At 38.8% G+C, this 15,990-nt stretch overlaps 1 protein-coding gene across 7 annotated transcripts in view; it reads right to left on the reverse strand.

Annotated features, from left to right (window-relative positions):
• acaca (acetyl-CoA carboxylase alpha) overlaps positions 1 to 15,990 on the reverse strand; it is a 37,185-nt gene that overhangs the window by 1,233 nt on the left and 19,962 nt on the right. For all 7 annotated transcript variants that reach the window (XM_044140461.1, XM_044140462.1, XM_044140464.1 and 4 more), the window contains 17 exons: positions 14,753 to 14,908; positions 14,526 to 14,672; positions 13,863 to 14,132; positions 13,524 to 13,621; positions 13,265 to 13,385; positions 11,817 to 11,927; positions 7,510 to 7,653; positions 7,310 to 7,430; positions 6,372 to 6,468; positions 6,182 to 6,278; positions 5,617 to 5,752; positions 5,359 to 5,536; positions 4,854 to 4,966; positions 3,273 to 3,427; positions 2,363 to 2,533; positions 393 to 529; positions 1 to 311 (listed from right to left, as the gene is read on the reverse strand). The exon at positions 1 to 311 is cut by the window's left edge and continues 1,233 nt beyond it. In XM_044140461.1, coding sequence (XP_043996396.1) covers positions 185 to 311; positions 393 to 529; positions 2,363 to 2,533; positions 3,273 to 3,427; positions 4,854 to 4,966; positions 5,359 to 5,536; positions 5,617 to 5,752; positions 6,182 to 6,278; positions 6,372 to 6,468; positions 7,310 to 7,430; positions 7,510 to 7,653; positions 11,817 to 11,927; positions 13,265 to 13,385; positions 13,524 to 13,621; positions 13,863 to 14,132; positions 14,526 to 14,672; positions 14,753 to 14,908 — 2,379 coding nt within the window. In that variant the 3' untranslated portion in view covers positions 1 to 184. The remainder of the gene's footprint in view (positions 312 to 392; positions 530 to 2,362; positions 2,534 to 3,272; positions 3,428 to 4,853; positions 4,967 to 5,358; positions 5,537 to 5,616; positions 5,753 to 6,181; positions 6,279 to 6,371; positions 6,469 to 7,309; positions 7,431 to 7,509; positions 7,654 to 11,816; positions 11,928 to 13,264; positions 13,386 to 13,523; positions 13,622 to 13,862; positions 14,133 to 14,525; positions 14,673 to 14,752; positions 14,909 to 15,990) is intronic.

Here is a 15,990-nt window from a genome sequence, read left to right on the forward strand (position 1 = left end):
AAAATTTTAGAGCTAATGTCAACTATCTACCGTCTTGCTGAGCGAGAATCATTGCCCACGTTTCATCAGCAGTCCCGTATTGAACGTTGCATCAACCCGGCTCCTCTGGTCCAGTGTTTCCAGCTCAGAGTCATTTCTGCCACAGCTGAGAGAAATGAGCTGTGGGACGAAGACGCGGCTCCTGTTAGGACGAGGTAGACGCCTCCATGGTGGACAGGATCCGCACAACCTCAGCTCTCTGCGTGGCGGAGATGTGCTGGGTCATGTGTACGATGGAGTCCATAGCCACCTCTGGATTGGCTTGCACGAGGCTGGAAGAAAAAGTGGCTTTAGCTCAAACGACGTTACGTCTTTTAAACTAATCTCTGGAGCGGAATCGGGCGAGTCATCACCTGCGGATCTGCTTGAGGAGGTGATCCCGCCGGATGTACTTGATGTTCTCGTCGATGACGGACCTGGCGCCCTCTTCTTCAGCTAGCTGCCTCTCCAGCCAGGCCACCACCTCTTCATTGTTGTCCCACAGATACGCCTGAGCAAACAAACAAACAAAAAAAAGGATGAATAATAACATGAATAAAGTGTATGTTTTTTTTTCCTTTATAAAATAGTTCAAAGTCAATCAGATTCAATAACAAGCATCAATAAATATAAATTTTCAAGTCCTGCGACAGATTCGCAATGGGATTTAGAGCTGGACTTTGACTGGGCCATGCAAGAAATGAATGTGATTTGTTCAAATCCATGCCATTGTGGTTTGTAGGCCGATCCTCCCAACAATTTTAAGCAGTTGAAGAAAAGCATGCTCACAGCATGACTCTGCCGCTATCGTGTTTCCCCATTGGGACAGTGTTTCAAGTTCAGGATTAAATTACATACAGTTTGAATTTATTTGCCAATAAAGTGATTTGGAATTCAGTTTTATATATGGGAATATCTATAAACGATGCTGCTTTCAATTGCCAAATTTCAGCTTCATATTTGTAAAATAATAATAAAAAAATTATAATAATAAAGATAAAATCCATCACATTTTGTATATATATAATTTAATTTTTTTAATTTTTTCTCCTTAGGTGGTGACAAGGATAAGAAAAGGGTAATTTCAGTTTATATATATAAAGATAATGAGTAAAAGCTATAGGAGGAACAAATAAATATTAACAGCAAAAAAGGTAAAGTCTTCATTTCTTATTGACTGGTCTGGTCAGAAAAAAAAAAATTAGCATTCATAAGTGCAGTTATTTCTGCTCCCAAACAAAGCCAGGCTGCGGGGCTTAGCAAAGATTTGGGGGGAGGGAGGCCTTAATAGGCTCTTGCTGCTCCTGAGCAGTCCTGCTTGAGGTCCACGAGAACATTTAATGCCCTTATTAATCATTTTTAATCTGTTTGCTTTTAATTAAGAAACAGTGTGTTGCTCTCCTATCTGTGCGTGCCAGGGCCGTGATTAATTGTGGCTTAAGACAGGCGGGCGGGACCGGAGTAACGTATGAGCTAACAAGGCCTTTTTCTTGAGCGATCTCCGGCGCCGAGCTGGCTCCCGTCACAGCAGCAGCTGCTCGTCTGAAACCCAGACCGGCCCAGGAGGGAAGCGCCGTTTCTGGATCTTTGAGGGATGTTTTAGTTTATTGACCAATCTGTTGCGGCTGATTATTTGGTGATAAGCACCGGCCCATTTCGTCTGATGTTTCCCTTCATGAGGTCTATTAAGGCTGCCGCTGTGGCTGACCCGGATGCGAGTCGGCTGGCTTTCCGCAGAGCCTCTCACTCAGCAACCTACAGATGCTGGACAACTGGCTCACTTCAAGTGAGAGATAACTGTGAACACAGATAATGGGTGGCTGAATAAGAGATCAAATTTTCCAAATAAAATACTCATATGGAAAACTTCTAATATGGTCAGAGTTAGCAGAGTTTCCTTATAAACGCATAGAAACATGTCCATGTTGGTTGGAATTCGATTTGATCACTTGATAATTTAGCAAACAGTTTTGCCAGTTTTATTTTAATACAGAGAGAATATATATATTTTTGAAAATTCCAGAAGTAAGCTTATAAAATGAAACAAAAAAAACTGGTGGGTAGGAAAACCTGTCCTAGGCATTTTTCTTCTACTGACAAAATCCTGCAGACTCCTGCTTTAACAAAGGTGCATGAAAAATCCTATTTGAAGTTTATCAGTGAACATCTACAAAATGCTGAGCATGACTTGAAGAACACCATCCCCACACGCTAGCAAAATTGTACTTTTTGAATAGTTATTGATATTCTGACTCTATTAATCAGAATGATAAAGAAAAAAAAAGACTTTTTCATACTTTACTTCCAAAATCAGCTGGTGCTCACGGCTATACTAGACTTTTACCTTCACAGTCCCCTCTGCCTCCACAAACCAGCGCCGCAGCATCGCCTGAATCTGGCCGTCTGTCAGCTCACTGTTGGCGGCCTGGATTTTCCTCTTCACTGTGCCCTCAAGCAGCAGGCGCCTCAGACGCCAGTAGAAGAACTGACGGGACGTTTGCCATTCCAGGATATCCTGAGTGGGGGAAAAAGGGCAAAGAGAGCGCATTAAGTATCAAAATATGACTTTTAGATACTACAGATAGTCTCATGTGTTTACAATTTCATAAAGTGTTCTGCATTTTACATTGGAGAGGACTTGGAAAAACTCGAAGTCTGAAAAGTGGAATATCCCATGGTTTCTGTTGGACTATGTAAGACGACTAAATATCAATTTACAAAAATTGGATCATTTATTAGTTGTGTTTTTAAAAATTAAGTATAAAACTTGCGGGATATTTTCTTAACGCTTATCAAAGAAATGCAGACCTCTGAGTTGAGTGATCACAATCAGTCAAAGACTCAATCCCAGATTTCTCTAGGCAGACTAAGGTAAACATGGAGTGGAGTTCAAATAATAATCTTCTTGGGTGAATACGGCGTGTAATAAAACACTGGCAACCATCCATCTGTGAAACACCCTTCTGGTAATGTGAGCAAAGAGTGTATGTGTGTGTGTGAGGGATGGGACTGTGGAGGTGCAGGATGAGCTGAGGCCTGCCTCAGGCTGCTCTATACTAGGTGAGATGATTGACCAGGGTCATCAGAAGATAATTATGAAGACGAGTCGCGCAGCTTGGTAAGACCAAACATTATTCACTGGACAGGTACAGCAGCAGCTAGACCGATGCTGCCCCGGGGGCTTTTCAGGTGATTCACTTACTACACGCTCCCTCTGACGCCACACATGAACAAATGGAGGTCTGAGCTCTCACCGTGATCACGCCCTTCTCCTGCATGCGCCCCGGCGTGTCGTGGAGGTCGGCGAACTGCACGGCCACCTGATGGTAGATGGGCAGCAGGAACTCCTCTCGCTCCTTCAGTTTGGTCTCCAGCTCTTTGCGGTCAGCGGGGCTCAGCTCTGGAGTTCCTGTTCAGATTCAAATGACCCAATTTTAAGCAAAAATGGTGAACACCCAAAGAGTCTTTGCTCTTCTGCTCAGTCAGAGTGGATTTTAGGATATAGACAAAATTAAATTGTAGTTCATAATTTTCCTCTTTTTTTTTTTTTTTTAAAAAAGAAGTTTTTTCAGACCTTTTAAACTGCTTAGTAACATTTTAATAATAAAAAAAAAAACTGAAAAAAATCATCACCATTGATATTCAGTAGCAGCACAAATCTGATCCGAGATGCTTTAAAAATAATTCTATGAATAGTCATTCATTATATATATGGCTGTCAACATTAAAGCATTCGATCAACCTAAAACCTTTAAACTGCTATGTTGTTAAAGTGAAATCCTGACTTTCTTTGCTCATCTTTTTAGTCACGTTTGGGACTCTGCATTGTCATATTCAGTAGAAGGCCATGTTTGACCTCAGTGCGGCCGTCCCGAATTCGACTTTAGTCCTGGTTCCTTTGCTGAACGTCTTTCCCTCTTTTTATCAAAGCACAAGCTCATAGTTAACATTTCTAAATTCTGTTTGAAACAAAAGGACTTGTTTCAATCTTCTTGAATATGAAAACCTGGAAAACTGAGATCTTTGGTTTGAGGCAATAAAAAAAATAAATAAAATGTTATTCACTTTTAACAAATACCAAAGGCTGCTGGATTATCAAAGTAGCTTTGAAACTCTGGACTTTGTTTTGTTTGCCTCTTTTTTTTAATAAACCACTATAGATTAAATTAGACCATAAAAATAGAATTAGACCATCAGAATAACCATCCTCTTGACATATTAGAGTCAAATAGATTCTTAATAACTTCTAGACTGACTCATTAACACTAATATCCTTTAATGTGGCTGATAAACACTGCATAAATCATTGTTGCCAAAGCCAATAAAGGTGAGGCTTGAATCTAAAACACAAAAAATTCTACAATCAAAAAAAGAACTCCCAGTGTGTATTCACCTTTCCTCATCTCCTTATCCCGTTACCATCAATTCAAGTTCCCCATGTGAATGAAGCTAAAGAATCAACAGCATTTTGTTTTGGAGCTCCAACCTCCCCCCTCCCAAACCCCTTGCTGATTTCTGTCAATTCCAATCTGTAAGCTCTCCAGCCCTCCAGAAGCCAACCTTTATTCCATCATGTTTTGCTTAAAGCGCCAAACCAGCGCAGAATCAGAGCAAACCAAAATCAATAGCCTGCACCGGGGAGTTGGTGATTGATCCGAGTGGGCTGTGATTGACACGTCTCCTGGGGGACTGCAGCGAAGATGACACAATCAACACCAAAATAAAGCAGGGTGGGGAAAGCACACACAAGTCCCACTTGATGTACGACTAACCCACTGAACTGAAAAGAGGGCTACAAGTGAAAAAGCATCTGGTGTAAAGATGGCAGGGCTCACCAAGCCTCTCGGCCAAGCCCATGTAGACTGGATCTACTCTCCTCATGGTTTTCACCAGGTCCTTCTTTCTGAACTTGATCTCCACTGTTCCTTCAGGCTCCAACACGCCGCCTCTGAAAAAGAGACGCAATGAAGTTAATGATTAAGATCCTTTTCAGTCCAATTTAGCTTCACTTCAACCACAAACGTCAGTAGATTATGTTGCGATTTCATGTGATAGACCAACATAAAGTAGAAGATGACTGTTTAATCAATAGAAAATGATGTGCAATGTTCAAGATTTTAAACAAATAAGCTACAAAGATTGGGTTGGTATTTTGCGGCATCCATTTAAAGACAGTTTTTAAGCATAAGGAAGAAAATCGTCCTCTCCCCTTTTGTCACATTAAATCCGGTGATATTTATGTAAAATATCCTGTAAAATTCCAAAACGTGAAAGTGTTGAAAAGGAGTGCAAGTTTTTTGCAACCCTGTTAATTTATATCTTTCAGCTTTATGAACTTACCTGCTGTCCTTGTCGGCATACATTTCCATGTGACGGGGGTTTATGGTGGGATCTATGACCACCCAGGAGCCTCCTCTCAGCTCCGCATGAGGGGGGATGTAAACTAGAACGGGCTGCTTGTACTCCCTCAGTCCGTCCACGATGAAGGCTCCAAACTTCAACACCTGGTCGTACATGTCTGGGAAGAATCGTTTCAAGTTAGATTACAGAAAGTTTGCTGCTGTCATGGTGGTAGATGACCAAGGAGGAGGAAAAAACCTTTCATTCCCCCAGAAAAGCCTCTCCAGTTGGAAAACACAATGAGAGGTAAACCCTCTCGGTTCAGATCCTTGATGGCTTGTGCTGTTTTAAAAGCAGAGTCTGGAAACCACACCTGTCCCGCCTGCTGGATGATCTAAGACACAGAAAAACAGGATATTCAGCATCAATACCACAATTAGTATTCTAATACTAATACACAGCGTCCAGCCAAGGTATTCTTATCCTTTGAGCTTTTCCACTGCACATTTTTTTATGTAAATATTCCAGACTTTTTTCACAAGGAAGAAAAGAATGATGGGAGAAGAAAAAAACAGACAAGGAAGGAAAGACAGGGAAAGAGAATGAGAAAAAACCCCACAAACATAGAGGAAGCAATAGAAACGAAGAAACAAAAAAAGAAAGGTAGATAGAAAGAAAACCGTCATGAAAAGATGAAAGTGAACAAGTAAGGAAGAAAGAAAATCAGAAAGGAGATGAGTGAAGGATGAAGCCAGAAAGAAAGAAAGGAAGGATGGAAACATCTGGTGAGGTACTCCACCTTTTCACTCAAAGTGAATCTTACCTTTGCCTCCGAGTCCAAATTGGCTGGATCAGCTGGGATTGACAGCTCCACTGTCCTGGTTTCCACTGCAACAACACCAGTAGGTATCCCTCCCAACCTGGAAAAAAAAACAACAAAAAAACAGGAAAACAGTCACAAAGAAACTCCCAAAACATTTCACAAAGCTAATGTTTGTGAGTGTTGAATATACCTGGCTCTGCCCACCACCACACTCTGAGCCCAGGGCTGCATGATCTCCATGAAGGAGCCTTGGTCAAAGAATCCACTCTGCCAGGAACCCTTTGGATCTTCACAAAGAGAAGAGTTACAAGCATCATCATTACAAAGCTTTATTCAGACCCCAGGTGAATAGGACACCAAAAGCAGACAAATCAATCGCTATATAATTATCCCTTCTCCCTCTATTTCCTCAACTTGTTTCTGGATTCTGTCTCGCCTCATTTTGTTCCTTCTGTGTGCTTAGCAGCGGCCATGATGGATGACTGTAGAAGCAGCCTAGCTCAGCGGTTTTTCTGCTTGCGCACTCCAAGGAACATGCCCGGCCTTAGAGGTTACCATTCAATTAGGCCTCGCCACTCCTCGCTAACAGAGAAGTTGACAGAGTTCCCACACCGTACCTCAAATCTCCTGTAATTACACCACTGTTTAACCTGCAGAGCAAGATGTACTACACACATTCTGCTGATGACCTTGCCTTTAATACTTTATTTACTTAATAGCCTTTATATATTCTAATGAATTGTTCCAACCTTTAACTCTTGGTCTGAAATGATAAATCTGTACGTGCGCTTCAAAAGACGCAGAGAATCAGACTGCAACTTTTATCAGTTGCAGATGAAGCAGCACTAATAATTAGAGGAGCAACATCAAATTGGTAAGTTATATTCATCATTACAGCTTAGAAGCCAGGAGAGTGAATACTAGCAAATTCTAAGTCTCACGAGTAACAGAGCACGAGTTCCACTGAAACATAAACAGGATGAGAAAAAACAGGCTGGGTGATATGAACTTAAATATATCTTCTAACTTTTGTCTGAAATATTTACTTTCTTTAGTAAGATCGGCATTATCTGCAAGGTCTATAGGATGTCTATTTTTTTATTTATTTCAGAGGCATAAGGGACTTACTTTGACTAGGACGTCCTGCCAGCATCCAGCGAGGATCATAAGGTGTCTTGGTCGGCACAAACTCCACCAGACGATCTATGGGATCCTTTGCACTGATGATGGGTACTGGATTGGATTTACACTAAGGAACATTCATGTTATAAACGTACAGAACAGCCCTTTAATTTCATTTGTGCGAAAGTCAACAAGAGTAAGATTACCTTGGGCATGTAGGACAGCCACTGCAACAAGTTAAAGACGCCCTCAAAGTCATCGCAGACAGTACTGTGGGTCACACCGTTGTTGTGCATGATCTGAATTCCACCCAGTTGGTTGTTGGAGGTGTACACCTCTCTGCCTAGCACCTGAAAACACGAATGAGTATCAAATTTAAGAAGGAAAATACAACATTTTAAATGGTTCATTCCCAGAATTGCATTCAGAGAGAGATTTACAAGCCAAGACGTTCACACAAATAAGGAACTTGTTTTCCGGTTCAAGTCGCTCACAGGGTGAACAATATAAATAGTAATATAAATGTCTAAACTTTAAATGAGTTTAGCTCAAACTTTCTTTTCAGAGTAAAATGACTGCAGTTTTTGGGGGGATTTTATGTGATAGTTCTGCTCAAAGTAATGCATAATAGGAACCTGAACAGAGTAACGTTGGAAGAAAAGCTGTGGGTGGCTGCAAAAAAAAAAAAAAAAAAGGAAAAAAGTTGAGTGAAGATTCCACTTTTAGTCGAACAATGCCAAATAAGTTATTTACATAACAGATAAAATGACCCAGTCAAAGTCCAAGAACAATATTTTCATATTTTGATTGAAAATGTGTAAAATCATTTATCCAATTCCTTCCACTTCAGAATGATACACAACTTTGAGTCGGCATATCATATTAAAATTCCAGTAAAATACATTGACCTTTGCAGTTGTGGGAAACGTTTACAGTACAGGAATAGTTTCTGCTCTTTTGATCATATAAAAATAAAAAAATGTCTGAAAAAAAAACAACTTTGTTTTTCTTAAAATAGATAGAAAGAAAAACTTTCTATCTATCCATCTTAGAAAAAGATGTATATCTTTTCTAAGAAAACCTTAGTTTTTCTTAGAAAAGATTATGAAGTAATGATTACTTCATAATCCTGATAATCTCTTCCAGAAGCTCTCAAAGAAATAACCAATATTGACAGCTGAAGGTATTTTCAACTGAGTTTAATGAGATCCGACACAGATGAAGACATTCCAAGGAACAGCGTCTTTGTCAATAGAGGCGACAACAAGCGGGAGAGCACAGCATCACAGCAGGAACAGGCCAGTGGCCTCAGAAACAGATCCTGCCTCATCTTACCCCAGGATTTTCAGAGATGATGAACAACTAATTTTGGTCTTTTGCATGGTATTTGCTGATACGTTGCGAATCGTCCAGATGTAACCGGCAAACAGGCTTCAAAAAGGAGCAAGTTGGAAGTTTCGAACTTCTTCCCTCTCTCCACGTCACTCAGGTGAAGCCATAAAGTCTCCCCTGTCAGCCCACCCTATTTTCATAAGCAGCTCAGAACAGGTGGCCGGGCGCTGACATGCTCCCATAAAAATCAAGAGTGGCGCTCAATCCCTACCCTCAGCTCTCACCTTTTCAGCCATCATTTACTTTCTTTATTACCATTAATGGTTATGTATCTGGCCACAAATCTGGGGCACTCTCCTAAAGCTGTCAGGAGAGGCGGCAGCCCCAAGAAACATTACAGTCACCTTGACATACACAAAACCTCTGAGCCTCTGGCCATCGCCTGCTTCATTAAGATTCCATGGCGGAGAGAGGAAGAGCAGGAGGAGGAAGAGGAGATATTGGACGAGGGACAGAGTGGGATGACAAAAACTCGAGGCCAACTGGTAGCAACAGCTCACTGGGGTATTTGTGGTAGTAGTTACTATCCACTCCCCATGAAAATCGGAGCGTTTTCTAGCAGCTAATGAAATGATGATCTGCGGGTGGCTGCCTGCTGCTCCCTATTACATTTCAGCTAATAGCCAAGAATCCATATGACGGATTAGCTGGAAGAGACTCCTTACTTTCCTCAAAATTGAATGAAATATAAATATACAGTTCCATTAAAAATAACAAAAAACAAAAAAGAAACTACTTTATCCTTACAGATCAGCAGGTTTGTTTATTTGTTGCGCTTAATGTTGCAGATCATGAAACATATTTTATCTTCAGATAGGGATGAAACAATTAATTGGAATAATCATGATGAACCGATTATTGAAATGACTGTTAACTCTATATATAACTCTATGTTTAAATCTAGAGTTTTAAACTCTGGATTCAAACTCTAGTTTAATCTAGAGTTTTAATCTTTAATCTAGTTTAATATATACGCCAATGTTAACTGGAGTACATATTTAAGACGAGGCCCTTGGCTGAAAGAACAACATACTCGGAGCAGTAATTGAGGCAAAACTGTTCGAGAAAATATTTACAATTTGCATTGAAGCTAGTAAATAAACTGCTTCCACAAATATGTTTTACTTAGAAGTTCTCAAGTGGAACAGTTCTAGCTTTAACTGGATCAAATTTTGTAATAAAAAAAAAAAAAAGAACAACTCACAATAGGCACTTTTTCTCATCCAATTATGAAATGATTATGATGATGCTAAGTTAAGCAAAACGGGTTGAGCTTTTCACCTGTTGATCTGGGAAGTATTTTTTTATTTAGCTTTAGATGAGTCCTTTGCAACAAATAACCAAACATTCATTCATTTAATGCTTTATTTTGGCAATAGGCAATACAATGGTTTCTGTGTGTATATATATCTATATATAGATATATATCGATATCTATAGATATATATATAGATATCTATATATATATATATCTATAGATATAGATATATATATAGATATCTATATATATATCTATAGATATAGATATATATATAGATATCTATATATATATCTATAGATATAGATATATATATAGATATCTATATCTATATATATATATATATGGGGATTGAATTAGTTACTTATTTGAATGTATTTCTAATGCTGTATTTAAAAAGGTGATTAAATTAAAAATCTGCTGAATGTGCCAATCATTTATCCAATTAATCTTCGGAAAAATAAATCAACAGAAAAATCTATTACTCGTTAGTTGCAGCCCTAATATCAGATGACGTAGATAACCTGAGTAAACCCGAACAGCAACTTTCAAATTATTTATTTTTTCAAAGGAAATTTTCTAATCTTCCTAAATAGTGAACAAACTATTATTAAATTTAATGGCTGAATTTCCCAATCCACACCAGAGTCTGATGACTGTCTGATGTGTAGAATAAAAAATAAGCGCATCTTGTCTGATAGCATGAAGTAGGCAGAAAAATCACTAAAGATTTCTGAGCCTTTGACACTCCAATTTCTCCCCAGTGATGCAAAAAATACTCATCCTAGCATCTAGCGTTTACAAAAACGCCAGATGCTGTCGCTGATGGCAACCCAAGTTATTGGGTTTCAGGTAGAACTTTTTTTAAGCAGTAAATGAGATCTTCATTTGGAAAATGTCAGTCATATTCAGGTTATTCTTGTCTTTAAATGTGACAAAAACAAAAATGGAAAATACAATTTTACAGCACCGCACACAGATATACATCATCTAGACTGCAAATATTTTTAAATAACAATCACTGCTCCCACAAATGGAGATAAACAGCAGGACGATCTAATAACTGAGCTTCCAGGAATATTTGTATGCCATCATTTGGCCATTTGCATGGTTTACCATGTTGCAGCGTGTCATATAATTTGAAATGGAGTCATCCTAATGCACTGACAAGGACAGAGAATGGAAAGCAAGACAGCAGGAGGCAATGAAGCGTACAGACACACGCGCACGCACACATCAACTGTGTGCAGAAAAACAATCTGCATCAGCAAAACTTTTCATTTTGATTAAAAACAAATGATATGGGTGTCCTGCACTGCAGCCTCTGGCATGTCACTCTATTTCTATGCAAATACAGCTTCATGGTTCGCTTTCAATTATTCCGCTTTGAGTGGCAGGCAGGCCCGTGGCTGCCGTCGGAAAGGGAATCCTTGTAGAACAGAGCAGAGCAGAGAAGAGCGAGCCTGAAAATTGCAGGATCAGCGAGTCGGAACAAGCCACGGAAAAAAAAAAAAAAAAAAATTCGAGAGGAATCCTTTTCTCTTTTTTGACACACACAAAAAAAAAACACTCCTTCGTCCTCCAATCATGTCCTTCTATAGGATTTCTTCATTATATCGCAAAACAGGTTTAAAAAAAAAAAGTGTTTCACTAACACTTATTTGAACTTCTCTCCTTAATGGCTTTAAATTTTAATAGTCAACTAGTAAATCCTTTAAGAGATTTTCCTCATTAAAATGCAGATTCATTACTGGTGCTAATTTAAGGAACAGCTCATTTGGTGCTCACACTGATTCCACTAACAAAAAAAAAGTAAATTGTCTTTATGCCGAAGCACAGATTGTGCATTTGAGCTCATTTTACCTTGTTGAGCGCTCCAGCTCCAGTGAGGATGATGTGAGAGTTGTCCACCTGGATTGTTCTCTGTCCAAGCCTCACCAGATAGGCTCCGATGCCGATGGCTCGACATGTGACCTGTGAGACAAGCGTCCTAAAATATCAGATATTTTCAAAGTAGCAACATGCCATCTTTAATAGAGCAAGAGTGTTTGTAAGGCTTGAACCGTTTCACATTTTGTCAGGTTCACACCACAAACTTCAATATGTTTTCTTGGGATTTTATGTGATATGCCAACACAGAGTATCATATATGAAACAGAACAAAAGCCTATACTTTTTAAATATTTTTTACCAAATAAAAATCCAAAAAGTGTGATGTGAATTTGTACTTAGATCCTCTGAGTCAATGCTCTGCTGAATCACCTTTAGATGCATTCAGCTGTAAGTCTTATGGCATATGTTCACTTTAAGACATGCATATGCCTTGATTTAAATTGCTATATTGTCTCTCTGGCTGCAGGTTTAATTTCCTTGTCTGTTAAGTCTCCCAAACCATCGTGATGCCACCACTACCGTTATCTTTCAACACCATTTAATTAATAATTAGTCCCTCTAGAAATCTGAGATCCCGACTGTTAATACAAATTCAGTCATTGCAACTCTTTCACAAATCTGACCAATCACGGTAGCATTTTTCTGTATTTCCGTCTTTTCGGACCAATCATTGCACCAGGGCTGCATTTGGACCAGTCCTTTAAGCCCCATTCTAATTTAACTTTCTGTTTTAGGACACCTCTGGAAAGTCAAAACTACAACATGAAATCATATATGATGCTAAATGGTTAAAAATGTTTTGAGATGTTCTGTAGGATTGGCTTATACCGTGTATACAGTTTGTGTTAAGTTGAATTATCAATATTTGATTCTTCTTTTGCATGTTCACAACTGCACTGGCCATAATTTTATGTGTCTTAAGGATGCTATTTCAAGAAGGAGCGTGCAAATGTTGACTGCATTTTAAATTTTAAATATGTTAAATTCCTTTCTTTTTTGGGAAAGTTATGTGCAGCAATTTAAACTTTTTTTGTAAGATCAAGTTATAGCAAAAATAAAGCTTTGCAATAACATTTGCTATTTTGATTGCAACATTTTGAAAAACTTAAATTATAAACGTAACAAATCAGTCGTTTTTAAGACACAACAAAATTAAAAAAAAACAATTAAAAAAAAAACCCCATGACAATATCATGTAGGAGCTGATTAATTAAACAACTTCTGAAAGTAATTGGCTGCACTGGATTTTAGTGAAATGTTGGCCACACTTTTCAGATTTATACACATGGACATTTTCTTTCCATTTTACAGCTACATACCTTGTGTTGGCTATCACATGAAATCCCAATGAAACCCACAGAATTGTGAGGTAGTGCTCACGCCTTCGCTCAAGTTAAACATGTATGCTTTAGTCTTACCAGATTCATGGTGATGATCTCCTCGTAAGCTAAAGAAGATTCTCCAGCAATCATTCCAGATCCCCTCAGGTTCTCCACACCAAGCCCCTCCTCCTTTCCAATAATGTCAGTGATCTTGTACCTGCATGATAGGATCTACAGTTTACATCCAAACCAAATGTGACCGGCAGACATTGTGGATATTACACAATTTCAAAAGAACGATGCATACTTCTCGCATTCTGCAGCAAGATTTTGTAATAAAAACAACAAATATTACCTCGATTCCCCTTCGTCTTCCACATGTTCACAATGTACAGAGTTAAGAGCTGAGACCTTTTTGTAGTCCTGAGGTGTGAGGTACAGATACTTGAAACCCTGCAGAGAATATAGAACTCATAGTAAATTAAACATAAATAGACGGAAATGTTGATAGAAAACAAATAATATGGATTTCTGAAATGAAGTTGTGGAAAAACAGATGACTTTTCCCCTTATAAAACAGGAAAATCTTGTAAGAAGAAGAAAACTATATTTGTTTTTGCAAATAAATAATACTCTCTGCAGATTACATCCAACAACCCTGAGTTGGTTTATGTTGCCTGAAACATTTCCTGACCTTGTATGGATCAGCTGGATCCTGCCAGGCCACGTGGAACATGTGTCGGATCTCCTCCGCCAGGCCGATGCGGGCGCCGCTGTTTGCTGCGATGTAGATGCGAGGGATGCCACTCTCCCTCGCCATCTCGGAAGCTCGCAGAAACAGAACGTCCTCCTGAGGTCCAAATGAGCCTATCTTGTGAGTGATATCATTGCTTATGACTATGATCTCACGTCCTGCTGGATACTCGGGGGTTCGCAGAGTCATCCGCCACGCCACCATGCCAATCTGCACAGACAAATAGACAATTTAGAGTGATAAAGGAAAAAAAAAAAAAAAACTAATTATGAATACTAAATTTTAAGATTTAAGATTTGCTTTAAGACTGATTTGAAAAGAAGCTACAAAACTGGACACAGGATTTTATATAAATTGTTTATATTTGTTTTTGTTGCTTGATATAAATGCAATCATCTGGAAAAAGTTCTGACTTTATTGACTAAAATCCTGAGCTTTGCAGGGAAGAAAGTGCCTGACAACAACTCAAACAGACAGCCAAAGCAACAGAGACACCTACAGAGGAAATCATGAATTACATACTTAAAAATATATATATGTCAAAAATATTTACAGAAAAACTTCCGTTTTTATTGTATGTGTTCGTCTATGCAGCTCACTGACCTCATTTCCTCCTGGGAGTCTGTTCATCTGCACCAGCTGACCCTGTGCATCCAGAACCAGCTCGGTGAAGGTGAGGAGCTCGGGAGGAGGCGGGCATTCAGGTAGAAAAGCATAGGCCTGACTAGAGTTCCACAGCTTTTTCAAAGCCTAGGCGATAACAAAAAGACAGAAATGGGCATTAAGAAATATGCAACATTTTTAATAAGAATCAAGTTTCTGTACAATACCTGTCTGAACATTTCAGGAAAGTCGTAGACATATGTGGTGCCCAAAGATTGGGCCTGGAAGCGCTTGGACTGTAACAGGTCCTTGGTCACGTAAGGTGTATTGATTAACATGCCATGCAAGGGGCCTTGTTTGTCACCATATGCCTGGAACATAATCTGGAAAGACAAATTATAAAATTAGCCAATTTACTTACGCACTGTTGTCTTCAAACTTGGGATTAAAATGGAAAAAATAAAATAATTTTTTAATGATTATGACATATCATAGTACCAATGACTCACAATCGTAGTTAAATTCTATTGCAACTATAAACAGTGATCCCCTTTAATCTAATGAAAAAGTAGAGATGCACCGATCAGAAATCCGATTAATTTATAATAACCAATTTTGTAAGAGGTCCAACCCGTCAATTCCAGTTAAGTAAAGTCTGAAAAACAACAAAAAGAACTTAGAAGTTTCTTGTCTCGCTGCACCACTGAAAATTCACAAGTGCGGTGGCATCCTCCAAGTCATAGGACTGAAGTACTTATAAGGCTGGGCAATATGGCTGAAAAAGTATTACAATAAGCATTTCACAGGCGTTAATAATTTTTGTCCTCTTCCTACTCTTTGTTGGATTAAAAAGAGTAATTTGTTTACTTGTTTTCAAACGAGAAAACAAATGAAAGTTTTGTTTTCGCGTTTGATTAATTTTCCGATGTACTTTTTGTCATCTTCCATTTTATTTTTCTTTGACATTTTACATGTTTGTAATAAAGAAAGACTTCATGTAATTTCATATTGATAATTATCGATTACTTTTTTTGTTTTAAGTATGCAAAATACTCCCAACCTGCCCTTCCTGTTTTATCCACAATGTCCTCTTAAACTATTTAGCTAATTTTCTCCTTTCACTACACCGAGACGTTTTTGTTTTTATTATTTTTCTATGCAGTAAAGCTAGATTCAGAATTGACGCTTTGAACCGGGCGCATGACAGCGTGCACCAAAAGCGCCGACACCAGAAACGTTTCCGGGGTCCGCATTACTATAAGCGCCGGTGTTCTATCATATTATCATGCGCTGTCAGAAGAGCATACACGCAGCGAGGACGAATGCCTGCGCATGCGCATTAATAAGTCCGACAGTCAGAGGAGCCGTCAGTTCAGCGTACGCGAAGTTGTGACGAAAATAAGTCATTAAATTGTTTTCGATGATAACTAGATAAATATACACGCATTATCGTGGTTTCAAAGTG

This window comes from Gambusia affinis, linkage group LG15, assembly GCF_019740435.1.
Source record: "Gambusia affinis linkage group LG15, SWU_Gaff_1.0, whole genome shotgun sequence".
NCBI classification, from domain to species: Eukaryota; Metazoa; Chordata; class Actinopteri; order Cyprinodontiformes; family Poeciliidae; genus Gambusia; species Gambusia affinis.